This window comes from Chrysemys picta, chromosome 9 (assembly GCF_011386835.1).
Source record: "Chrysemys picta bellii isolate R12L10 chromosome 9, ASM1138683v2, whole genome shotgun sequence".
NCBI lineage: Eukaryota > Metazoa > Chordata > Testudines > Emydidae > Chrysemys > Chrysemys picta.
In genome coordinates, this window is record NC_088799.1 from 9126629 (window position 1) to 9153198 (window position 26570).

The window sequence follows — 26570 nt, forward strand, 5'->3', positions numbered from 1 at the left end:
GCTGAGGGGCAGAGGTGAAGAGCCACTAGTTTTGCTGTATATACACTATAAAAAACAAGCACCCAGTCCTATAGGCCTTCCTTTCATTAGTAAGGTCACCCAGCAGGCCTTTACTTGCTAGGCAACAGTCTAGTGAAGGTTGAGCAGTCAAGCATTCAAAAGTCAGGTAATGCAGAGTTAAGGTTGATCACGCAACTTTAGTTGTTGTTCCCCCCCCCCCCGTGTATATGTTTTAAAATATGGCCTTGCTTTCTGTCATTGCATTCGACTTGCAATCTGAACAAGTGTACAAACAGGAATTTCTGAGGCAACCTTTTATAGAGAACACCTACAGTAGATACCTGACTATATTAGTGCAGTGTGTAATACAGACTCTGTATCCAGCCCGATGATCTGGGAGATGAGAAATACAGTTTTATAGAATTATAGACATTAGCTTTGTGTTGATAGTTTCAGTCTTTTCTCCTCATGTGTTTGGAAACTATCAAAAGTACCTACAGTTTTGCCCCTAAATCCTTTTTTGGCCTCCAGATTCTTGTGTGATATGATTTGCCAAGCTGCAGCCTTAGGGCTTAATCCATAGAGATGCTGAACATGAAAGCTAATGGGAGTTGTGGGGGCTCAGTACTCAAATCCTTACCAGAAGCATCTTAGGCCCCAGTTCCCCAATAAGATTTGTGCGGGCAGAGTCCTGCATCGACATGGAACACCACTGAAGTCAACAGGTCTGTGCACAGGCAGAGAGATCATTTCACAGGGCCCTGGGGTGTGATCTGGTCCTGATCCAGCAAAGCACATACATTTGATGATGGAGTCGCTGGGACGATTCACGCGCTTAAGTTCTTTGCTGGATTGGGACCACAGTAATCAGTACCTCACAGGGTCAACATTTGAATTTAACAAACGCCCTGCTACTGAGTGCTTTCTGTAATCTGTTAGAGAGAAATACTGACAGTTAAAAGGATGCAGTGATGAATTTTAGGTTGATTAAAAAATAATTCGAACATATTTTATGCACTCTGTAAAGGTATCCAGAATAGGACACGTCCTTTGTATAGTGCCCTTCAGAGGGGATATCATTTAAAAGTAAGTTAATATTAAACTCCGAGTTTTCCTTTTTTATTTTGCAACAGATGAGTACTGTTGGCATCACAGAAAATGTAAAGGGTGATAACAAGAAGTTTGAGATCTGGTATAATGGCCGAGAAGAGGTCTATATCATTCAGGTAAAGACAATGGTTTCTATAAAGGAGTTTGCTTCCTTTCAGCCATGTTTCCTTTAGCCAGGTTGTAATTTCCTGTAGTGGAGAAGACAGAGAGAGTATGAAGGAAACTAGATTGTGATTTTAATGTTAGTCCCTTTCTCAGAATAAGCACATTATTAGAGCAGCAGTGATTCTGAGTCTGTCTAGTCTCAGGCAGCGGTGGGGATAGCTCAGTAGTTTGAGCATTGGTCTGCTAAACCCAGGGTTGTAAGTTCAATGCTTGAGGGGACTGTTTAGGGATTTGGGGCAAAAATCTGTCTGGGGATTGGTCCTGCTTTGAGCAGAGGATTGGACTAGATGATCTCCTGAGGTCCCTTCCAACCCTGAGATTCTATGATTCTAGTCATGCTGCTCATGAAGTTCTAACATCACCTTTATCTTTGGGGAAATTTGTCACGACTTCAGTGTGGATGAAAAAGAAAAAGAAATGATGGAAAATGTCTTGGGAGTCCAGATAGAATAATAATGATGGGAACTTTTAGATCCAGTGTAATTTTTCATTTTGTAAAATGCTCTTTGCTTTTTAGGTCCCAGTTCTGGTCATAGAGGTTTATCACAAGGAAGGGCTAAAAATAAATTTTAGGTTAAAGCAGCCATAGGATTGTCAATGTCATTGAACTATATCTGCTTTGTTTACAGGCTTCTTCTGTCGAGTTGAAAAACATCTGGGTTTCTGAGATTAGAAAAGTCCTGACAGGACAACTGGAAGCATGCAGAGGTAGGACACAGTGTGTGATCTTTGTGGTGTTGCATTGGCTCTGTATCTGATATTCAACAGGGGGCAGCTAAAATGGGTTATTGAACAGGTGTGTGCTACCAAATGAACTCAGCAAGAGCAGGCCCAATATGTTGAAAATCAACATAATTGTTTGTAAGTGAAACACATGACTGAAGTTTGACCCTTATTAAACTAGTGAGCATCAGTCTTTTGACTTGCTCATAAAACAGGACGATGAGAGGGAGGATAGTCCAGTGGGTAGGGTGCTAGGCTAAGATTTAGGTGATCCCGGTTCAATTTCCTGCTCTACCACAGACTTTCTGTGTCATCTTGGGTGAGTGACTTAATCTCTCTGGGCCTGTTTCCCCCATCTCTGAACTGGGAGTTGTAGCACTTCACTATCTCTCGTAGTGTTGTGAGGATGAATACAGGAAAGATTGTGAGGTGCTCAAATACTGTGGTAATGGCCCATTTAAGTACCTAAGATATATATATATATATATATATATATATATATAAATAGTGACAAAGTTCCTCCTCTATCTTGGTGGGTCCTGCGCTTATTGGCAGATTTTCTTGCCTCAGAGATTCACCATGTGGGTTGGGGAACAGCCCAGAGACCTTCCCCTCTGGAAAAACCCCCAGTCCAGGTCAATTGAGAGGTTTGGGGGGAACCCAGGCCCACCCTCTACTCCAGGTTCCAGCCCAGGGCCCTGTGGACTGCAGCTGTCTATAGTGCCTCCTGTAACAGCTGCATGACAGCTACAACTCCCTGGGCTACTTCCCCATGGCCTCCTCCAAACACCTTCCTTATTCTCACCACAGGACCTTCCTCCTGGTGTCTGATAATGCTTGTGCTCCTCAGTCCTCCAGCAGCACACCCTCTCAGCTCCTCACACCACACACTGAAGTGAGCGCCTTTTAAAACCCAGGTGCCCTGATTAGCCTGCCTTAATTGATTCTAGCAGCTTCTTCTTAATTGGCTCCAGGTGTCCTAATTAGCCTGCCTGCCTTAACTGGTTCTAGCAGGTTCCTGATTACTCTAGTACAGCCCCTTCTCTGGTCACTCAGGGAACAGAAAACTACTCATCCAGTGACCAGTATATTTGCCCTCTACCAGACTCCTGTACCCCACTGGTCTGGGTCTGTCACATATATATAAAGAAGCATTAATATGTTAGGCTTTGTGACTCTTTGGGCAGTGCAGACCATCCAGTGAAGTCTTGTATAGTTCTTCCTTATGAACTGTTGCCTTTAACCCAAGGGTGCTGGAACAATTTGTAGAGTGGGGGTGGTGCTGAGAGTCATTGAACCAAACTGTAAACCCTGCATATGACAGAAACCACTTCAAGCCAGGAGGTGTGGCAGCACCTATGCTTTAACCTGCATGAAGCGTGCCACAGCAATGAAATAAAATCAGGTAAAAAAAAAATTGGCCAAGAAAATGGATGAACTCAGCAGTGAAAAGTAGCTTGCAGCAAAACTCTAAAAGAGGGTGTGTGTGAATACACTACACTATAAAAGTTTTACGGTATGAGTTTGGGGTGGATTTCTGCGTGAGTGGTGAAGCCATGAGTTAGGGATGCAGGTTATCCCACGTGAGTGCCTTGGAGGCACACGACACACCCAGGCATTCTATTTGTGCCAGGTATCTTACAGAAAAAGAGTCTTTTTAGAAATAGCATAGAGAGGTTTTAAAATATATATTATTGGTGCCTTTTTTCATATTCTTCACCCCCTCCATCTGTAAACCAGGCTGCCTTACTTACTGTGACTCCAACTGTACCGCATTCAGAGGGAGACAGAAATTATCAATAATTGAAGCCTCTAGAACAGTGGTTTTCAGTCTTTTTTCATGTGCAGACCCCTAACAAATGTCGAATAGTGCTGTGAAGACATCAGTGGAGAGGAGGTGTTCAAGTGGTGGTCTGAAAATTTATATTCCATAGGACATACTACAGGGAATCTGGGCTGAGCCATTCAGGGCTAGTATAGTGGGTTATCTGGGTCACTGAGGCAGAACCACCCTTGCTGTCTGTTTTATCAAAATTTCCTTAGGTTTAAGCCATGATTCAAGCAGTATCTCACTGATTCTCTAACTCATTAGTGATGCTCCCAAAATATTGTGCCCTGTGTTTTAACTTGAAGATTTTCACCTGAGCAGCACATATGACATTTCAGGTGTATTTGGATCCAGGGATCTGGTTTGGATCCTTCTCTAGTTATTATTAATTCAATACCTGAGTCCAGTCTTCTTTGCCATGTTCTCTGATGTGTCCACAAAAAGGAAATGATCAGTGCAATTTGGAGCTATTTTTTTTCTTTCTCTAACAGAAGCAAGCCAGCTACACCAAAGAATCACGGAGAGTGTGTACCATGCACCGATGAATTCCTCCAACTCAACCAGGTAATCACAGACTTAATAGTGACCTGCCTAGCATTGATATCAGAATATCTTTTACCTGTTCCAATCTCAGTATCTTTATGAGTGTGCTATGTTGCTTCCCAGGCATACCCACATAAATGCAGACAAAGATTTTGCATTTGTACAAACCCATAATCTCAAAGCAAAATGCACTCAACAGACTGGAGTTTGCTTCTCCAAAAGAACCACAGGCACCCATTAATTTGATCAGCACCAGGGTCAATTGAAATTGACCCATTGAAAAAGGCCCAACAAAGAAACCTACTGACAGCTATACTTAACCTACATGCCTCCAGCTTTCATCTAGACCACACCACTCGATCCATTGTATACAGCCAAGCTCCACGATACAATCGCATTTGCTCCAACCCCTCAGACAGAAACAAACACCTACAAGATCTCTACCAAGCGTTCTTACAACTACAATACCCACCTGCTGAGTGAAAAACAGATTGACAGAGCCAGAAGAGTACCCAGAAGTCACCTACTACAGGACAGGCTCAACAAAGAAAGTAACAGAACGCCACTAGCCATCACCTTCAGCCCCCAACTAAAACCTCTCCAGCGCATGCATCATCAAGGATCTACAACCTATCCTGAAGGACGATCCATCACTCTCACAGATCTTGGGAGACAGGCCAGTCCTTGCTTACAGACAGCCCCCAAACCTGAAGCAAATACTCACCAGCAACCACACAACAAAAACACTAACCCAGGAACCTATCCTTGCAACAAAGCCCGTTGCCAACTCTTTCCACATATCTATTCAGGGACACCATCATAGGACCTAATCACATCAGCCACACTATCAGAGGCTTGTTCACCTGCACATCTACCAATGTGATATATGCCATCATGTGCCAGCAATGCCCCTCTGCCATGTACATTGGCCAAACCGGACAGTCGCTACGTAAAAGAATAAATGGAGACAAATCAGATGTCAAGAATTATAACATTCAAAAACCAGTTGGAGAACACTTCAATCTCCCTGGCCACTCGATTACAGACCTAAAAGTCGCAATATTACAACAAAAAAACTTCAAAAACAGACTCCAACAAGAGACTGCTGAATTGGAATTAATTTTCAAATTGGACACCATTAAATTAGGCTTGAATAAAGACTGGGAGTGGATGGGCCATTACACAAAGTAAAACTATTTCCCCATGCTTATTTCCCCCTCCCCTACACAGTTCCTTACATCTCCTTGTCAATTGCTGGAAATGGGCCATTTTCATTACCACTACAAACAGCTCACCTTAACTGATCACTCTCCTTATAGTGTGTATGGTAACACCCACTGTTTCATGTTCTCTGTGTGTGTATATATATAATCTTCGTACTGTATTTTCCACTATATGCATCCGATGAAGTGGGCTGTAGCCCAAGAAAGCTTATGCTCAAATAAATTTGTTAGTCTATAAGGTGCCACAAGTACTCCTGTTCTTTAAATGGAAGTGACTTTGTTCTTCCTGTTCTTTAGTTTTGGAAGACCTGGAAGTATTCCAGAGATGGTGCTTTCTTTGTTTAAGATTTAACCATGCTGAAGATCTCTGGGTAAAATTGTCCGGAGGACAGAAAGAGAAAACGATTCCAATGAAAGTAAAATGCAACCAGAAAAATTTACCAAACCAAGCCAGATATTTAACCCTATGACATGGCAATGTAAAATGCTTGAGTTTCCAAAGCAGAAATACTAGGTATAATACTACAGCTAACGGTTAATTAACTCAAGGAACCACTGGCTGCATATGTTAGTTTAACCTACAGCAGATTAAACAGAAGGAAAAATAAGGATCTTACTGTCTTGACTACCTAGGGAAAGAGGATGTTGGACAAGACACCCTTTGTCCAAACTGTCACAACAGTGCAAGGCCTGTGCATGGTGATTGCTTATATGGGCAGTAGGGAGAAGGAGAGGCCTTTATGTAGGAACACTGACACAATCTGCCCCGGCAGCTATCCTAACCAAGGAGACCATGATCCTCTCTACTATGTGGCTCAGTGGGATTAAAGACACAGGAATTAGGGTACAAAAAGTCCTAAACCAAGAAAAGAGAAGGAGTGAACCTTTCCCTGAGCCTGCTGATGTCCATAAATAGCCATTCTGCATGGTCGGGGTTCCATGGATTTTCACAGGTGGACCCAGAGGTAAGGAGACGTGGATTCAGAGGATAACCACACCCTGTGGCATGCTCCCATGTAGAGGATGATCTCCCTATGACTGTGACAAGCCTGAGCAACCCTGTGATTGGAAAAGATGCACTGATTAATTCAAATTCAGCAACAGTATCGTCGGAAGAGCAACCAGTATCACTAGTGCTCCAGCTGTGGCTAGAAACTAATTAATTCATTAGACTGCATTTCATCCACGGAAATACAATCCATCCTGGGTTGCTCATACGTAAAATGTAACAGCAGTTATGTTGTTTACAGTAATACAGTAAACCTTCATTGCAACATCAGAGAAGTCTGACGGGATGATGCCACCTCTGTGTTGTAATGCAGTATGCTTTCTTTCATCTAGTCATATGCAGCCACACCCCCTTTGTGCTGTGATTTCACAAGATAAAGCAGAGTTGGGCTGGGTCAGTATTTGGAGCAGAGACCTCATAGGAAAACCCAGCGTTCAGCAGGAAGTAGTCAAAGTCAGAGTTCGCCAAGGCAGTGGCTCATCGGGCTGACACAGTAAAGGAACATCAGTTTCACAGCTACCAGTGACGTGACCAGTATCGCATCCAACTGCCTGTGACTTTCTTAACCTGATGGATTAGGTACCCATATAGCTTCTGGGTGAATTGGAGATGGCCTTTCAGTATGAGATCATGTCAGACTCAAATCAGCAACCTTCAGGATTGTAGTCAAATGCTGTAACACTCTTTCAGAAGAGAAAGACATGCAAAACCACTATCCTGGATGCTTGTGGTAATTAAAGATCACCGGACACTTTTTGCAAGAGGAATAGTGTTAACCTTGGTGTCTTGGCTAAATTGCAACTCTGCTCATTTAAATTCTGCTTATCTAAATTCATCCCACAGCTTCAGTTCCTATCCTGGACAATTATGTGCTGCTTTTGTGCATTGTTAAGTAGTTGTTTCATCCAAGAGGTACGGCATTTCAGTGATGGTGAAACGATTCCTTTATATATTTTTATATCCATTTCAGTTTATAAAATTTAAATGGGCCATAACTTTAAATGTATAACTATAAGTGAATTACTATTTTCATTTTCTGCTTATTTGCAAACAATTTAGTCATACATCCATGTATACATACACTGTACATGAAGACAGGTGGATACGCAAACCAAGCATCTCTCCTTTGAAACACTATTTTATTTTCCTGGAGATGAAGTTTGGAGACATAAGTGCTGTAGTAAGCACAGTCGGGAATGTAACTCAAATACTTTCCTGATGGACTGTTTTTTTCTAAATGGACAACCTATCCTAAATTCTCAATTACTGAGGGACAATATTCACTCATTGATATATTTTGCTTTCCGCCCCCAACTCTCTATATAACGTTTTTCATGAATAATGTACCCAAATACTTGGAGGCTAAATATCTAAACTGTATTCTTAAATTCATTCACCTAAATGTGGGTTATTGCTGATTATGCACTATATGTATCTTATCACTTTAAAAACAAAGTTTGTATTTGTGGATAATCTAAGCACTATACCCAGATGTACAAACACTCTTTTCGCAACCTGTATATTATATAATTTTAACATTAGCTTTAATAAAATGTTCACTGATCTCTTTCCCACTGTCAGAGCGGGAAGTAGGGAGCCTCTTCCTATATCAGCTGCCTATTTACCGCTTATCTCAGCATAACAAAAGAGAAACTGTTAGAGAACAATGCAAAAATGTCAGTATGTTTTGGATCTGTTTCCTTGTTGATTTAAAAAAAATCCCCCTACATCTAGTTTCAAGAACAGATTCAAATGTAGTCCAAAGAGAGTCATAAACCTTGGGTGATAGTCCATAGAAAGCAGGTCAGACAGTCTAAATAAAAAAGTGGATCTCAGAACGCGCCGCAGTTTAGGAAATACATTCACTTTATCTCCAATAGTTCAAAAGCATAAGGGTATTAAATAACACTTTGTGCCTTCTCTGTGGGTCGTAAAGCGCAGATATTTGGAAAGCGCTATGTTTCCCAAAGGCCCTGTAAGGTGGGTAATTATTATCATCCCCATTTTATGGAAGGGAAAGTTGAGGCACACAGATGGCATGTGATGGTGCTAGACATCATTGGGGCGAAGCCCTTAGTAGGATTAGAAAAATCATAGTGAGGATCATGAGAATATCCACAGTTACACTGGGTGAGATGAGACATGTTTAGAAGTGGTATCACCCCTCATGCATCACAGCGTAAGCCAACACTGAACTGATGTGGTCATTTAGAAACTTTCCTAGGGGCAGGTTATTCCAGAATTGGGCACTCTTAAGGCCACTGCACCATCCTCCAGAGCAGCCGGGACTGGCCACTCTTGGGGAAAAAAGTGTCCTAGCAGAGAGCATAGTGTAGAGAGAGGACCCTCTTGTATCCAAATGCTCTGTTCTCTCAGCAGAATTCCCATTCTGCTACTAATAAACACTCTTAAAAAATCATGACAACTGAGCCCCTCTGCTGTCGCTTGCAGAAGTTAAGAGGGCGAGAAGGGGTGATTTGGATCCAGATCTGGATTAGGTTTGGTCTGGTATTCGGGGTTTGGCTTCATAGGCCATATCAGAGCCTGAGCTTGCAGTCAGTGGCACCAGAATCTCCTGAGCTGCTTCTGATGAAATTTTGGCCCAGAATGATGGAAATCTCCCAAGATTGGCTGCTCTCCTGAGATTTCCACCATTTTGTGCCAAAATCTGGCAAAAATGATTCTGGCCATATCTGAGCCAGAAATGGGTCCCTTCTAGTTTGGGAGCTGACTCACCAAAAGCATACGGGTGGGTTTGGAGCTAAGGATTTCTAGCCAAACCAAACCCCTCCCCCTGAATTTGAACTGGTTCCGATCTGAGGTTCCAGTCGCCCTTCATCTCTGATTAATGTTTCCCACCAACAGAATGTAATATGAAAGGCTGGAGTCAGTGCTCAAGTTATGTGTGTGGGGAACGGGGGGCTGGAATGATTGGTTATGCCATAGCTACAACACCATGGTAGCCCGCTGAGGATGACATTAACATAAAAGTGCACCTTCAGTCATCGCGTGATAACCTAATGATGGTTTTGTTTCTTTTGTCCAAAGATATAGCAGGAAGTCATCAAGTGTGTATGAAAATAAATCTGAGCCAACAAACCGGGAAACATCTAACGACAGGAGCAGAAACTCCAGTCCCAGCACTAGACAAAAGAGAGGTAGGAGGTCCGCGGCAGTGTGGAATGTTATCCCATGGCGCTGATATTTATCTCTCTGCACACCCAGCTCTGGATTCTTCAAAGGGACACTGTTGGGATGAATCAAGCTTAACACTGAAAACAAAGTTTTACCAAACTTACAGTCAGAACGTAGTCAATTATGTCCATGGTTATTTTTTAAAATCCCAATGTAAGCTAAAGTAAACTTCAGAAGAGAACTGGCTGATTATTTAGCCGGGCACTATCAGCTAACAGGGTTCAGACCATAATTATTTAATGACAGTCTCTAATAAGTTATCAAGCTGCATTTTCTTACTTTACCTCACTGTAAATCTTGATTATTATCAATGGAAATATTTCTTTTGTTGGTCAACATTTACCAACGTTTACTGATAAAAATCAACCCTTTCAAGCCTCGGTGTTATGCATAGACCTGATTATTAAATCAGGCATATGTGCTATTGCATGTGCAATTGGCATTTAATTCGTTCATGCAGTTGTATCCGCACATCATATACTTGTGCATGCAAATAGCTAAATATGGTAGTTTCTGCAGGCAGTTACCTGATTTGCACGTGCAGTTGTGGTGTTTGCAAATTAGGCATACAGTTGTGCACCTGACTTGTTGAAAACTCTACACACACACACACACACACACACACACACACACACACACACACACACACACACACACACACACACACACACACTGTAGCCTAAATGACTTCAGCAGCCAGAAGTGCCAACATCAGATGCCCAGCAGGCTGCATTCAGTATGGGAACCTGGCCTGTTGCAACTCACTACAGAAGAAAGTGAAGGTCTCGAGGCAACTCAAGGTCGCACAACACATAGAAGCCCAACTTCTAAGCAATATAGAACATTGGGAAACAATGGGAACTTGTGGTCAAAATGCCCTAGTGCACCCATCTGTGCAGAGATACGACTTGAAGTTAAGTATTCAATTTCTTTCTCCTTTTCCCCATGTGAATAAACCCTTCAAAATTAGGGTGAAACCCCCAGACACACACGTGTCTTACAGTTTTCCTTGTGACTCCTTAGTGACCAAATGCCATGAACAAATGTCCCTTACTTTAAAAGGTTGGAATGTACATAAACCTTATTTTCCCTGTTCTTGGCATCTTTAGAACCTATTCCTTTTACATTCCTTGCAAAATGCTGGTACACGTGCACACACACACACACACACACACACACACACACACACACACACACACACACACACACACACACACGTATCGTTTCCTTTGTATAGCAGGTTGTCTGCAAACCAGGAAGTGATGGGATGTGCTTTTCTTTGGAATCACAGTGTGTCCGTCGTCGCTTGTCAGTCTGGATATTATCTGGATGCATTGTCTCTCTGTGTTTCCCTGGTACTTCAGGTCTCCATTTGCATCTCCTTGGTGCTAATCAATTGGCAGTGAAATAGTGACAGTGTAAGACAGAGGGCATGTATGGTGAAGAGGTCAAAACACAGGGCCTGGAGTGAGGAGACGTGGTTTATAGCCCTTGTTCTGCCATAGACTTTCCTGTGTGACATGTCAATTATAGAGATAGAAGACAGATGCAAAGTTTGGCAGTTGTGTTCGGATCTGGGTTCAGGTCCATTTCTTTTATTAATATAAGTGTGGGTGATTGTGACTTCCCCCAGTAAATGTAATTATCAGGGAGCTCGACTGTTTATTCAGTTAGGAGATTGGTTTGTTAGTTTTATTGGCATGTGAATGCATAGAAGATATCCCAGCTAATCAAGTGATACCGTGCATCATTGTATGCCAGCTGAATTGCATGGAGGCTGTTGGAAAGATGCTAGCAGGTAAGGCTTGAATCACACCAAGCATCTGAGTAACTGATTTAGACTTCCAAGTGAAATACCACAGCAGTGGCCTAGTGAGTTGAGGCTACAAATACTCATTGTCAATATTTTTCCTGCACGATAATGCTTCATCTCTTATTTCCCTCTGGAGCCAGGAGCTGCTGCCTATTAAAATCACAGTGACACTTTTTCACGGCACAAGGCACCACGTTATGTGTTTAATTAGCTTGCTGCTAAACTGTATTTATTTTCCTTTTCAAATAGCCACATTCCTCCCCAGTTTTTTGTTTTTACTCTCCATCGAAACTCAGCGAGCCAAAATCATCCCTGGTGCAACTCAGTTGATTTATGCCAGTGATCATCTTGGCCCAGCTAGTTTAATTTACCTGGCTTCATGTCACCTTTTCAGCTGTTGCACAAGCTTGGACTTAATCTAAAGGATTTTTTTTTTTTTTTGGTTGTCATCCAGCTCTACCCTTTCCTTTCCAATAAGGTGAAAGGGTGAACCTTCCTGCCTTATTTCTTTTCCCTCTGCCTCTCTCTCCTAGCTGATGCTTCCACCAGCCTTAACCTTGAGTGCTCAGCTCTTGCTAGAAAGCGATTCACATTACAAGGTCTTTCCAACCGCAGAGCTCCACCTAAAGGTAAAATCACCCCATGCAGCATTCAGTCTCCAGCCATCTGTCTCCTGCGTACAATCCCATGATGTTCTCTCCATTCCATGGTGCCATCCATCACTACCTCCTAAGGTGCTGCTGCATCCCATCCAAACACACGCACATGCTCCTCTGGTCAAATTGTTTTTTTACAAAATTACTCCCATGGCAGTATCAACAACATTTGTGTCTTTAGTGTGGGGATGGAAAGCGTAACTGACTTGGCGAGAAACGTTCATTTTTGCTTTCAAGCTTTCAAGCCTCCCACAGGAACCTAATGGTGAAAGATTCTATTAAACCACAAAACAAAGACACACACCCAACAATAACTTTTCCCGCCGTTTCTTGATTGGGTGGGGGAAACACCCAGCCAACCTGCAATTTCTGGTGTAATGTGTTAAATTTTCATTTGTGGGATCACTTAGGCTCAGTAAGAAACTGTGGTCAGTGGTTAAGAAAGCATGGTCTAGTTGTTATGTCAGGGGACTGGTATTCAGGAGATCTGGAAATTATTCCTTCTTCTCTCTGTTCCTCCATTTCTTCATCTGTGAAATGGGGTGTTGTGAGTCTTGACTCATGAATGTTTGGAAAGCATTTAAGATCCCTGGAAGGAAAGTGCTGCATGCTTCTGGGGCCATTATGCCAGCAGGAGGAAGAGGAAGTAATTTGGACAGTGAAAACGGGCAATAAAATTTGCAAGCAGTTTTCTGAAATGACTCCTAGACTTTAAGGTCAGAAGGGACCATCATGATCATCTAGTCTCATCTGCACATTGCAGGCCACAGAACCTCTGACTGTATGATGTTTTTTGCTTTTCTCCTGTTCAGTAAGTGACATTTTCTTTCCAAGTGCACCACGAGGCCAAAGGTCGAGGTAGGATAATGGAGAGTGGACGCATCAGGAGAGGAAAATGTCAAGGAATAGAAAGAGGCAAAGCGGAAGCATTACAGTTAAAAAGTGACATAGCCGAGGAGAACACACCAATAACCAAAGCAGCCCCAAAGTCCTTTCGGCTAAGATAAGGCAGCACTAAAGAGAGAGGGTCTAAGCTGCAAAATCCAGTTCTGGATTTTGACTCCAGAGTAGGGTGACCAGGTCACCACACTAAAATATTGGGACACATTGGGGTGCCATCAGCCCCACCCACAGTCCACCCCTGCTCCTCCCAGGCTCTGCCCCCACTCTTCCCCAGATCCCGCCCCCTCCCCGCTCGGCCCCCTCCCACGACGCCCTTCCTCATCTCCCGGCCCGCCGCTGGCTTGCTGCGTCCCTCCTTAGTCCCCCACCCACCGCTCGCCTCCTCACTCCCCCGGCCCGCCCGCCGCTCACTCGCTCGCCGCTCACCTCTTCGCCCCCCCACTCACCCCTACGGCGCCGACTTCTCCTCTGCCGGGTGGGTGCTCGCCCACCCCCGCCTCTTCCCGCCCTCACTCCACCCCCATTCCACCCTCTTCCCCCAAGTCCCCGCCCCTGCCCTGCCTCTTCTCCACCTCCTTCCCTGAGCGCGCCGCATCCTCGCTCCTCCCCCTTCCCTCCCAGAAAGCGCTAAGTTCTGCCAAACAGCTGTTAGGCGGCGGGAAGCACGGGGAGAGGGGGGTGGAGAGGGGACGCGGCGCACTGGGGGGAGGAGGGGAGAAGGAGGTGAGGAGGAGGGAGCTTGGCTGCAATTTTTCCCCATGGGTGCTCCAGCCCCGGAGCACCCACAGGTCAGCACCTCCCTCCCGCTCGCCTCCTTACCCGAATATCAGAACAAATGGCGTCCCGATCGTACATTGATCGGGATGCGGGACACAGGGTTAAATATCGGGACAGTCCCAATTTTATCGGGACATCTGGTCACCCTACTCCAGAGGATGGCAGTTTTCAGATTTGGTTTGGTCAATTACAGAAACATTTGCAAAAGTCAAAATCAGATTCAGGTTCAGAGTGCAATTCAGTTTGGGGCTGTTTGAACCCTTGGTTTTGTTTTGGGCCTTTTTCCCTCCTCTGTCTGCAATCATCTCAGTCCTTGTAGGATCTGTCTTCCTTTCCATTCTCTTTCTGGGCAAAGGAGAATACTGTAGTACTTACGGTGCTATCCCTATGGAGCATGGGCATTACTCAAACTATTGTTGATTTAGGGTCCACTTCCTTTAAATGTGCTAAGCACCCTCAAATCGTTCACTTGCAGGGTCTGGTTCTGACTTATGATTCTTTTGACACATCTAAAACATGCTACATGATGCATGTGTTTATTGATTTTAGTTTGTTGTTCTGTTCTGTAAGCTCAGGGGAGCTAGATTTGATCCTCTCTTGGCGTGGACGAAACCCATGATGGTAACTGCAATATGTATATATGTAAGGATGTCCTGCAGAACGCTGTAATTTCCCTGTGTAGTGATGGGTTTTTTTTTGCTCCTGCTAGTAGTATAAAGAATGGCTCATCAAGATACAGTAAACGTTAGAAGAGGGGGTTTGATCAATAATAGTGACAAGACTATATTGGGGTAGTCTGTGTTGCTCAGTGGATTTGACCTGGGCAATACAAGCAGTGTGGCTACTGTGCGGACACCTTTGCTGAACAACTCTCACTAGGTTGCATAGCTCATGGAAGGAAAAGTCCTACTTAAATGCAAGTAGGTATCTTGGCATTGACCTCTCTAGGTCCCAGTTCTGCTTTCCTGCCACCCTCAAAACTGCCCCTGAAGTCAGTGATCTCCCTGATCTTTTAAAGTCATCCAGCATGTATCTGCAGTGATGCTGGTGTCTGGATGAGAAAAAAAGTCACCATCAGTATCCTGAAAAAAGGAAATACTAAAGAACTAAGACCATGAATGGAAAGTGGAATTTTAATTGCATCTGGCCATACTAAATACTGGGCCAAATTCTGTTCTCAGTTACAGCAACATAAATCTGGAGTAATTCAATTATAGTTATATGTTGCAACTGACAGCAGAATTTGGCCTGTTGTGTCTTTTCGGGATTATAAGTGGGTGTAGAAAGGTGTATACACCTGACGCAGAACAGTGTGTTTGTGCTTTTACAAGTAAATTCATATAATAATCTCAGAAGCATAAAATTTCCAAGCATATTATGGAGACAGCAGTAGCAACACCACAGTAGTTAAGGCTGCATTAAGCATTAAGCTATGAGGTCCTCCATTGTGCTAGCGTCCCTCATAAGATGTTTTGGCGAGAAAAGGTGCTACAGAAGCTGTAGTTGTTAAACCAGTCACGCTAATTTCTGTCCCAGGGGAAAGACACAGTGAGAAGTGATGTTTGTCAAATAGAAATGAGGGCGTAAAAAACCCCTTGAGTGTCTGAACACTGAAATGGGGAAATACAAAGAAAAGAAAAGAAAGGAAAGTGAAAGGTGTTTTTTTTTTGAGGTCACTACTAAATCTCTACAGTACTGTAGTTCTGTATAGCACGCTGAGATATTTATAACATTGTAAGTCAGAAATCACCATAAAACGTACTGCACCCCAGTGTTCTACTAGTCCTAGGATAGCTACAAGTAGGATAGCAACAGAAAAGCCAGGGACTCCTTCCCTTTTCATCCTCAGAAGTTCTGGGGCACTGATTTTCTCAGTGGCTGAATCCTGGAACAATCCTGCGAACACTTAGGCCATGATTCTGGCCGTAGAATCTATGGAAAATTTCAGTGCAAATAAAACAGTTTTGTTTTCATTTAAATGTTTCTTTGAGTGTTTTGGGGGTTTTGACAAAAAAAATAACACATTTTCAGGTTTTGGATGAAAATAGAATGTTTTTCACAAAATCTCTCATGGGAAAAAGCTCCAACCGAACATTTTAGCCCTGTTCGAATGCTAAGTCCCATTGAGGCCATGTGCCGTTAAAGTAAATCGCATGCCTTAAATGTTTTGCTGAATCGAGGCTTTATGCACATGCTTTGCTTTACTCATATGGGTTGTGTCCTATTGATATTCATGCAACTACTGAGTCAAGTTACTTGTGTGCTTGAGAGTCTGGAGGATCGGGGCCCAGAAACACACAGAAGTGAGCAAATTTTCTCACAAGTGTGGTCCCATTGAAGTCAGTGTCGTCGGAGTTACTCCCCGGCCTACTTGTTCTCAGGACAAGTGTTTGCAGGTTTTCAATCAGTTTAGAAATGCCACCTGCCTTCTGAAGCTGGCAGTTAATTAGTCCCCGGGTTTATTTTATCATTTTATAAAATACTTTAAGACCAAGTCCTCTGGCGGTAGGTGGGTGACGCTCACGTCGAAATCTGTGTACGTTGTGTCCTCTCTCCAGAATTGAATTTGGCTCCTTGAAAGAAAAGATTCAGGGCTCCAGATCCTGAGCTGATGTAAATCAGTGAAACTTCCTTGTCTTCAGTGGAGTCCTGCTGATTTGCACTCACTGAGTAGCAATGAGTCCCTAAATACCTTAACAAACCTGGGCCCTAGCTCTAGGGTGAGCAGACAGCAGCTGTGAAAAATCGGGACGGGGTGGAGGGTAATAGGAGCCGATATAAGAAAAAGCCCCAAAAATCGGGACTGTCCCTATAAAATCGGGACATCTGGTCACCCTACCTAACTCAGAAGTGTTTATTTGTCAGTGTTTTTCAGCCACCGTTAAATCAGTCATCGCAGAACAGTTCCAATATTTTTCTTTTAAAAATCCACATAACCCATCTATTAAACTGTGCCATTTTAACTGTCCCTGGTCATCTCTGTGTGGTTTGCAGTTGTACTTACACTAGTTTGGTGCTAAGGTATTAATTGGTACTGGTTCCCCCCTGCAATAGTAAGGGCGGTGTAACGGCAAATGTTTTAAAAATATATTTTTCTCTGCATGTCACTTACTAGATTGTACATTTCTTGGCAACTGGCCTTCTTCCCCTTTTTCAACTGCTGCTTTGCTTTGGACCTGTATAACCTCCCCTGCTTACTAACCTCTAATCCTGCCTCGCACTGCATCTCTTTGTTCTCCCAGATCCAGAATCTAAAGAGAGAGAAGTGACCCGTCGCTTTTCCCTTGCCTCCTCCATCAGCACCACAGTCACCACATCTGCTCTGACCAAAGGTACGGTCATGCTGCCTGCTAAGCGAGCCTGTTTCCCCTTCCTGCTGATTGTGATATATCTACTGCCAAACACTTACGTTTAAAGAATAAGTCTGTACATCAGGCTCAAGTCTGATATATGCAGAGGGCTGCAGAGGGAGCGTGATCAGGGCCAGAATATGTCATCTGCAGAGAGAGAGAGTCCCAGCTGGGACTATGTATCTGAAACATATGCATACATATGGAACCTGATCCCCTTTCCATTGAAATCAATGGGAGTTTTGTTGTCGACTTCATAGTCGATCTGGATGAATATACCTCAAACGAGTCCCACCAATATTCACAGAAATTGAATTTGCTTTGCCTGAGTCTGCACCTGTTTTGCATTTTCTTCTTGTGAATAGTCTAACAGACACATTCCCTGGCAGGAATGTTCATAGAAACAGCAGATGTGGATAATAGACAATACGAATGGAAGCAGTCCGTTTTGAGCTCACAAATGCAAGGGTTTGCACAAGAAACATGATGGTAAGAGTCATGTTCACCCAACAGTGAGGAAACTGAAGCGTATCACCATGAGATGTGTGGGTGCATTCAAGTCACCTAGTCCTCACAACAAATCACTGCAGAACAATGTATAGGCCAAGAGCTATTTGCAGAAAGTATTCAGAGCTAACGAAGAAACTGGAGAAAACCGTAAGCTGGGATGGCCAACCTGAGCCTGAGAAGGAGCCAGAATTTACCAGTGTACATTGCCAAAGAGCCACAGTAATACGTCAGCAGCCCCCCACCAGCTCCCGCCCCTGCTCCCAGCGCCTCCTGCCCACCGGCAGCCCCGCCGATCAGCAGCTCCCTCTCCCTCCCCGCACCTCCCGATCAGCTGTTTCGTGGTGTGCAGGAGGCTCTGGGGGGAGGGGAAGGGGAGGGGATAGAGCGAGGGCATGGCAGACTCAGGGAGGGGGTGGGAAGGGGTGGAGTGGGGGCAGGGCCTGTGGCAGAGCCAGGGGTTGAGCAGTGAGCATCCCCCGGCACATTGGAAAGTTGGTGCCTGTAGCTCCAGTCCCGGAGTCGGTGTCTATACAAGGAGCCGCATATTAACTTCTGAAGAGCCGCATGTGGCTCCGGGGCCATAGGTTGGCCACCCCTGCCGTACGCTGTTTGAGGGCAATTTGCAAACAGAAAAAGTAGCTAAATCCATTTAGTAAAATTCTTTGCTACCGTTTATTAGCTTAGCTCTAAATGGGATCAAGCCCCTTATTCTTAGCACAGTTGGCTTCGAGTTGCATTGAAGAAGATGAGCTAAGCCATTGCCTGAGCAAAGAGATGATGAGCTCCTGAAACCTGTGCTAGTGATGCTCTGGATGTAATGGGCATGGCGAGGGCATCTGTTTTCCTCATTCGAACTGTGGCTCCGGAGCGAGAATCCTGATTGCCGTTTTAGCTGTGGGTAGACCGGTGCGATGTACAGTGTGACTGGGTAAGAGAGGAAATGGGATAACATAGCTGCACAGAAGAGCAGAGAGGGGACATCATATCCCCAGCATTGTTTTGTGGATTGGCTTGTTGAAGAAAACACGTATAAATGATCATGAAATATCAGTTGCATTGTTAAAGTTTTCAATCCAAAAATTCGTCACGGAGATTCTAATCAAAACAAGATTGGTGGGCAGGTTTCTTGGCCGGAAGGTGAGAAATGAAACCTGATTCTTAATGATTTTAAGAGATGCACGGCAGAGTCAATGATTTTCAATTACATATTTTATTGCTGTCAGTTACTTTAAGGAAAGATTTTGGGTGACATGCCCAAAGCATAAACTTTGCCCTTACCCAAGTACAGAGCCAATCAAGATTCTCATTTGCTCATTCAAGGGCCACTATTTGCCATTGTTCCCTTATCCTCCCTGCTAACAGACTAACCCCATCATATCATCTCACCTTGGGGACGTGAAGCAGGGCACAGGATGACTATCAGTAAATCAATTTGCAAGGGGCACCCTGCAACCCAGAATACAATGGCATCCTCTCTTATTCAAGAGTATACCTCTGGTACATTCACTGATCCAAGGCAGAGCCGTGTTGAGGTGGCTCTCAAAGCTGTGTCTTCCCTGAGACATTTGAATGGCCTAGTGCCACCAAACAAACAGGAGATGAAAGTCCATAAAGTTGGAGCCAGTTACCTTTTCTCAATTGTACTTAAACTGTAAATGATCAAAGCTGCAAGAGAGAGTTTGTTTCTTAGTGCAGATCACAAAAGTGTTTTTCTTCCCCTTTTACAGAATTGCTTAGTGGGTTGCTTTGGTTTTTGGGATTTTGTTTGTTTTGTTTAGTAAATGCATTATCCTAAGCTCTTTACACTGGTCAGTTCCAGCCATTCCAGATCATGGTTTTTGCAAACAGATAATGGGAAAACATGTTGTACCTCTAACTATATTTATAATCTTGTGCATCTGCAAACTTCACACAGGTCCCCTGGGTTCTGCCGTTAAAGTCAAGAGACATGAAATAAAGAGTGATCCAACTCCCCTGGGGTTTGAAGGTACAAGTATTGGCATCATGCATGGAATTCTTCTCCATAGTTCATTGACACCATCCATCTCTCTTCATCACTGAGGGTAGATTACATTAAAATCCACAAGGATTTATGAGTTTGGTGTCTCAGTTTATGCTTGTCACCTCATTACTTGAGCTATGTTTAAAGAGTCTCGTTTAGGGATGGGCCTGAATTGAAGCCCCAGGTCCAAACTCCCTTTGGGAAGGTGGTGAAGGTCCACAATCTGGACCCAGGGCCAAATCTGGATTTTGTGGCTGCTTTCTTTCTGTATAAGGGTCAGAGCCCTCTGACTTGGTGGGGACAGAGAGTTATTCCAAAGCAGAATCTGGATCCCATTTGGGTCCTTCTTCATCTCATCGGCCCAAAGTAGGAGAAATTAACTGCAGGTCTGCCCAGATGGGAACCCTGCTGACACCGTATCAAGGGAATGGCACTTAATTGGCATTAAGTGGGGTCAATGACATTCTGCCTTAGTTTTAATATGAAGTCTCACTGAGCTGCACCGTCACATTAAAGAGGAGAGGGGCACTGACAGCATTAGATAATCCCTATGCTGCATTTGACCTGTAAGCTCTAGTGTGGCCATTCCTGTCCCTTTCCACTCTCCCCAGACATCACGCTCGTAATGGTAGCAGGTGGTATGTGCATGCTGCATGGAGAGAAGGCTAGACTCAGGCATTTTTGTCCATTAAAGGTGCAGTGTTTCATTTCATTCAAGCAGAGTTTAAGGCTGTTACCCCCAGCGTATTCTTCCACTGGGGAGAGACAGATCTGAATTGAACAAAGGATGCTAAACAGTTCCCAATTCAGGAAGGGCTTCGCCACCATTACTTGGACCAGCACATGCTCACACGGCACAGGGTCCCCTTTTAATGGCTGGCTGTGACAGAGCTAGGTCATAGAGTCAGGGGACAGGAGGACTCATGAGCCAGGGCTATCCAGGGAGAGGTGAACTGCAGAACGCTTCCTTCATCTGTGCTGCTCTGCAGAAATCTGCGTAGGCAAGGGGTGAGTGGCTGGTCAGTGATGGAACCAATCCGATATTCGGGGCCAGCTGCCTTATCGACCCCAGCAGAGGAAGTTGGACTTCAGAGGATGGAGGAAACAATCCTGGGTACAGTCAGGGAGCTGTGGTTCAGGGCACAGATGAAAAAGGGGGGTTGTTCAGTTTTCTTCTCCCTGGGGACTCCAGCTCCCGAGTGCAGGATCATCCTGATCCCCTACTGGGTAGCAAACCCCGGCACCCTGAGTCTCTCTGACCATGAAACAATGACGATTGTCACATCTTTACTAGTGGATGCCGCTGCTTCCAAAGCTCCACGTGAGATACAATTAGTAACATTAAGGGATTGATTTTGCTGTGAAAAACCCTAAACCTCCCCAACCAAATTGCATCGATTAGGAATTATTTCATTCATTCCTGGTTGGGAGGAACAATTTATGGTTTTTATGAATCCATTTGATAACGGTTGCCATTTGGATGATGGTCATTAAAAACCACCCAAAACAAACTCTAGGAGCTACAGAAGTATTGCAAATGCTTCAAGGACAGTATGTTAAGGGGAAAATAAGGAAACTTTGGAGGAATGGAATACTGCACCATTCACCTGACAGTTATTTTTCAGACAATAAATGACATCCACATTTCTCTTTGGTTTGTTCTGTTTGCTCTCTGCACATCTCACATTGCATCTGTGTTTTAGTGGAATGCCGATGTGATTGCAGCAGTGTTTGCATTCAAGAGATAAAACTTGCTCTTTTTTTGGCAGTAAAGGAATACATTTGGTAGTGGGTCCATGTTCAGTTTTTCACTTTTAGGAAGAATCTCAGTAAGTGACAAAATTCTACTTCCTGTCACAGATGCTTTTGAGAACACCATCTTAGCCCAGACTAAATGTAATGCTGGTTCCATCACAAGACCAGTTCCTAGATCTGCTTCACAGACAGGTAAACAGATTTAAAATGTTCACAGTGCTTCATGTAAATCTGAGGGTACTTATGACTATGTTAAACAGTCTTTACTTAAGCTAAGTCCTCATTAGTTCCTCTCTCCATTCTTTTTTAAAGGAAACATTATTTCCTTTGAAAGAAACGTAACCATAAGCCCAGGTCACTGCAGAATGTAGAAATAATGGACCAGATTCTGATTTTATTTAGTGGATTCAGAATAACTATTTTAAATTAACTCTGGTAAGATCAGAATCTGGCCTGAGTTATTTTATAACATCTCTGTGCTGTCTCTGAAATCCTGTCATTGCAATGTTAATTAGCAGAGAAAAGGATGGATAAGGTGATGGAGTTATTGTAGGAATCTTTATTGCTGGGAAGTCTTTAAGTATTACAGTGAACATCTTGACTCTTGGCTGTGAATGACAATGGCATGAGATCACCAAGGCTCCGTCTGCCCAGGAACTTTTTGTGTGTGTGTGTGTGTGGCTATAATCTAATGTGTGAATTTAAATCAATAGTTTAGTTTATTTAGCTCAGGAAGGGGTTTAAGCTAAACCAAAAAAGCCACTCTTATATTGGGGGTTATATTGGTGTAACTATATCGGAATAACTGGTAAAACTTTCCCATGTCAACCAGGCTTCTGATGTACCTTCCTGAATTGTTCCAAGTCAGACCACTCCCCATTTTAAAATATCTCTCTAAGCTTGGTTCTCTAGAGCAGTGCTTCTAGCCAAACGGCGTCTGTTGCTTCGAATGATGGAAGAACAGGGTTAGAAGCTTGGCACAGCACCTTGGCTGACCTGGCAGCTAAAGAGCCAGTAACATTTGGAAGAAGAGGGACTTCAGACAAATGTGAAAAGATTTGGTCTAACTTTTTCGCAATCTTTGATTAATCGCTAACAGATGGAAATCGAGATATCACTCTGGTGTTCCTTCCCATTCCTTTACCTTTCTGTTCTTTCGCCTTTCCCTCCTCCCCCCATTTGCCACCTATTTGGGGGGGAAGTGGATTTTTTTCAGTAACATATAAATAAAGAAACCCTGGTTCTGGGTTTGCATTGTTTTAAACCAACTTTTGCTATAGAGTGTGCATACCTGGCTGGGTCATGCATAAGTATATTGTGAGAGCATCTGACTTTTCTTTGCCATGGGACTAATTTGTGTTCAGCAGGAGTAGGGTGACCAGACGTCCCGATTTTATCGGGACTGTCCCGATCTTTGCTTGTTTGTGCTGCGTCCTGACCGATGTTTGGTTGGGACGCTGGACAAACAAGCAATTTTGCCCTCCGCTCTAGCGCACAGGCGGAGCCCGGGGGGGCTTGCGGGCCCCCCCCCCACCCCGACTCCATCCCCTCCTTCCCCCATTGGATCCCTCCCCAAATCCCCACCCTGGCCCCACCCCCTCATTTCCCCATTGGATCCCTCCCCAAATCCCCACCCTGGCCCCGCCTCTTCCCCAAGCACGCTGCATTCCTCCTCCCTCCCAGGCATGCGCTGATCAGCTGTATGGCGGCGCAAGCGCTGGAGGGAGGGGGTGACACCAGCGTGCGTGGTACCTGAAGAAGGTAGGGCCAGGGCAGGGATTTGGGGAGGACAAAATTGCTTGTTTGTCCAGCTTCCCAAGCCGCGTGAAGGTGGGAGAGGCCGTGGGGCGCATGGCCGGACCGCCAGTGCCGCGCCCAGACCCCGCGCCTGAGGGGCAGAGCTGCCGCCCACTGGCCCCCTCCCCTGGGGCGGCTGGCGGCCCCCATTCCTCGAGGGCTCCCGTGTCCCCCGGCCCCTTTGCCCAGCTGTTGCGCATGCCATGCCCTGCCCCGAACCTCCCGGGGCCGCAGTGCAGGGACGGGCCGCGGGCGGGTCGGTGCTACAGGCCATTCTTGTACGTGGGGACAGACTCGCCCCAGGTGCAGGGCAGCTCGGTGGGGTCACAGCGGCCGCAGACTGAGCACGCCCCAGCCGCTCACTTCCTAATCCCGGGGTGCTCTGTGCTGCAGGGCAGAGCTGCCGCCTGCCTGAAATGCTGCTGTCTGAGTGGGCGGGATTGCACCAGCTGGGCACCTTCCCCTACGGGGGGAGGTGGAGACGAGGCGAGCTGGTGCGGAGGGGGGCTCCGGGGGCTTTTTTTTGCTCCGCCCCCCCTCCCACGTCCCGATATTTCACCTTTGTCATCTGATCACCCTAAGTAGGAGCAATGACCCACAAGCTATAAAAAGTTTGAATCTGTGTCCAAGCTACCTGCACCTCTTGGATCTATTAACATGAAGGATCCCTGGGCCCCTGCATGGGCTCTTCCACCTCTCCCCCAGCATGCACCTGTTCAGAGGCTGCCCAGTGCCCTTGTGAAGAGTAGGGTCCCTGCTTCTTCTTAGTAAACACTAAGTGCCATGGCCCCGCCCACTCCTCCGCACCAGCCCTCAGAGTTGGCCAAGCAGGGGGCACATTATACCCTGTCCCAGAGTGGCAGATTTGCCACTCCAGCATGTACATCCCAAGAGCCTCCAGGGGGACGGACGAGGTTTCTGGATGACTGAGCCAGAATTCCTCTTGGGATATAAAATAACACGACGTCTTGGCACCCCGTCGCGTGTCCGAGGGCACTAGGACGAGATGGTTGTGTCTGGGCTGGAAATCTGCCTCTCACGTTAGATCCCTGGTATTTCTTGTTGTGGCAGTGTTGGAGAGAGCCCAAGAGAATCCCATCTGGCAGGATGAGGTCACTTTTGCTTTCATGGGTGCATGCAGAAGAATAGCAGAGAGAAAGGTGAAACGGTTTCAAGAAAGAGTCATTCAGTTCAGGTTCAAGTTTTGGGCAAAGGCTGAGGCAGGGTGGGGAGGGAGAGGCAGCGAATCTGTTCACTTGTTCCTACTGTTAGTCTCATGAATGTTAGCCTGAACGCTGGCCGTTTTTCTTTGATATGTATAAATCCATGGCAACTTCTCTCGCTTTGCACCACAGTTTGCAATGGCAAGCAAGTCACCGAGGAGAGAACTTTTTTATTAATTAAAAAAAAATTGCTGAGTGCTGGAGCATTCCACATTAGTGCTCACTTTCCTGGTGCTGAATCTTGCCGTTTGTGAGTGTTGCCCTGGAAGGCAGTAGAATGGGTCAGCTGTGTGTCACAGGCTCTGTACTGCTAATAGAGATACTCCTTTACCTGAACTATTAGTGGCCTGCACAGGAAGATCTGAGTCCAAAGCTGTGAGGTTCCAAGTGGCCATGTGCAGCATAACGACAGCAGTGAAATACTAAGTGGCTGCAGATGTGTGGCTGTTACACATTTCTCTCTTATGACATTACAGTGTATTTACTGCCATGTATAAAAGCAAGAGGAACCATTCCGTTGATTTTGCTTGATATCAGATGTACACTACCCTGATCGGACAACAAAACGTATTCACATTAAGCATGTAAATCGGACCATCTCTTCTTGACACCTTAGCTCTGTTTGTCTCAGTGCTGTGTCAAAAGACCTGTGCCCCCGTTGTTCTGACTCCTTTCCCTCCCTCACAACTTCTGCCTTTGGCATATGTGCCAGTTTTTGGAAGCTGTTTGGGCAAGCTGAAGGTTGGAGTTGGGTGGACTGTGATTCAAACCCCTTTGGCCCCAAATACTAGACACACGGGGAGGTGAGGTAGAAGCTTGAAAACTGAAACAGACACAGCCCACCTGAAGAGCTCCTGAAAAACCCACAGTGGCTTTACAAAGTCACCATTTGCCATACTTCTCTGCTCCTTGTCCCCTGCATTCTGTGATTCTTCAACTGAAGATATTTAGCAATGAGAAATACATATGTAATATGGTGGAGGGCGTGATGGGGGGAATCTATGAACTGCCTCTTTAAATGTTTGAGTCCTCCAAGAGCGGATGCCCTGTAGTTAAATCCTGTTATTTCATTTCCTTTGCAAAGGTTGGCCCAGCAGGCAGATGCCCTCGCTAGACACCTTTGAGGATTTCGAAGCCATCCCATCCAGCACGGATGAACTCTCCAACTCTTCTGACATGGAGGAAGAGGCCAATCCTAACAATGTAATTCTTTTCACACCCGCCTCATTGTAAGCCTAGCCCGGAATGGGCATAAACTGCAGCGTTTGGATCCATGCATTTCCGATGTTATGGGGTGTTTAATGAGGGGGTTTGGTTTGGTTCTAGGATGGATGCAAAAGTTCAGAACTGGAACAGGGTGCAGGTCTCCCTGAAGGTCAGGGTAGTTCACACATTCTTGGTGTTGGTTTGAGACCATCTTAGGTTTTCAAGAACCTTAAGATCTAAGGCTCGGCTACTGTATGTAGATTTAGCAGTGCCCAGAATGCCCATCCAGCTTGCACCTCTAGTATTTCACAGTACTGGTAGCACCACAGCTCTGTAAACATACTGACATGCCCGGGCATTGCTTTGGGATGCATTGAATTCTTCCCTAGGTTGTTTTGCCAGCCAGAATCACAGAAAGCCTCCCTCACTTTTAACCTCCTGATTTAAATGATGTTTAAATACATTAGATACAGAAACAGGGGGAAATAGCATCGTCCCTCCTCCCCACCCCTATGCCTTTTTTGGTTCCCAAAACTCAGAAGGGTCTAAAACCAACAGTTATTTTGCTTTTCTCCAAAGTGAGAAATCATCCCAATGATTGGAAGAATATGTTGTCCATAATATTACACCCAAGCTCAGATATTGTCAGTTTCATCCTATAGTTGGCACTGGTGAGGCCACATATGGAGTATTGCGTCCAGTTTGGGGCCCCCCACTACAGAAAGGATGTGGACAAATTAGAGAGAGTCCAGCGGAGGGCAACGAAAATGACTGGGGGGCTA

The 26570-nt window shown here is 45.0% G+C and overlaps 1 protein-coding gene across 7 annotated transcripts in view; it reads left to right on the top strand.

Moving 5' to 3' along the window:
• Positions 1–26570, top strand: part of MCF2L2 (MCF.2 cell line derived transforming sequence-like 2) — a 312498-nt gene that overhangs the window by 276511 nt on the left and 9417 nt on the right. For 5 of the 7 annotated variants that reach the window (XM_065557695.1, XM_065557694.1, XM_065557697.1 and 2 more), the window contains 9 exons: positions 1134–1226; positions 1905–1983; positions 4318–4390; positions 9650–9759; positions 12143–12238; positions 17188–17277; positions 19721–19792; positions 21668–21754; positions 25667–25785. In XM_065557695.1, the coding sequence (XP_065413767.1) occupies positions 1134–1226; positions 1905–1983; positions 4318–4390; positions 9650–9759; positions 12143–12238; positions 17188–17277; positions 19721–19792; positions 21668–21754; positions 25667–25785 (819 nt within the window). The remainder of the gene's footprint in view (positions 1–1133; positions 1227–1904; positions 1984–4317; positions 4391–9649; positions 9760–12142; positions 12239–17187; positions 17278–19720; positions 19793–21667; positions 21755–25666; positions 25786–26570) is intronic. The other 2 variants (XM_008170689.4, XM_024107391.3) reach the window with 2 other exon arrangements.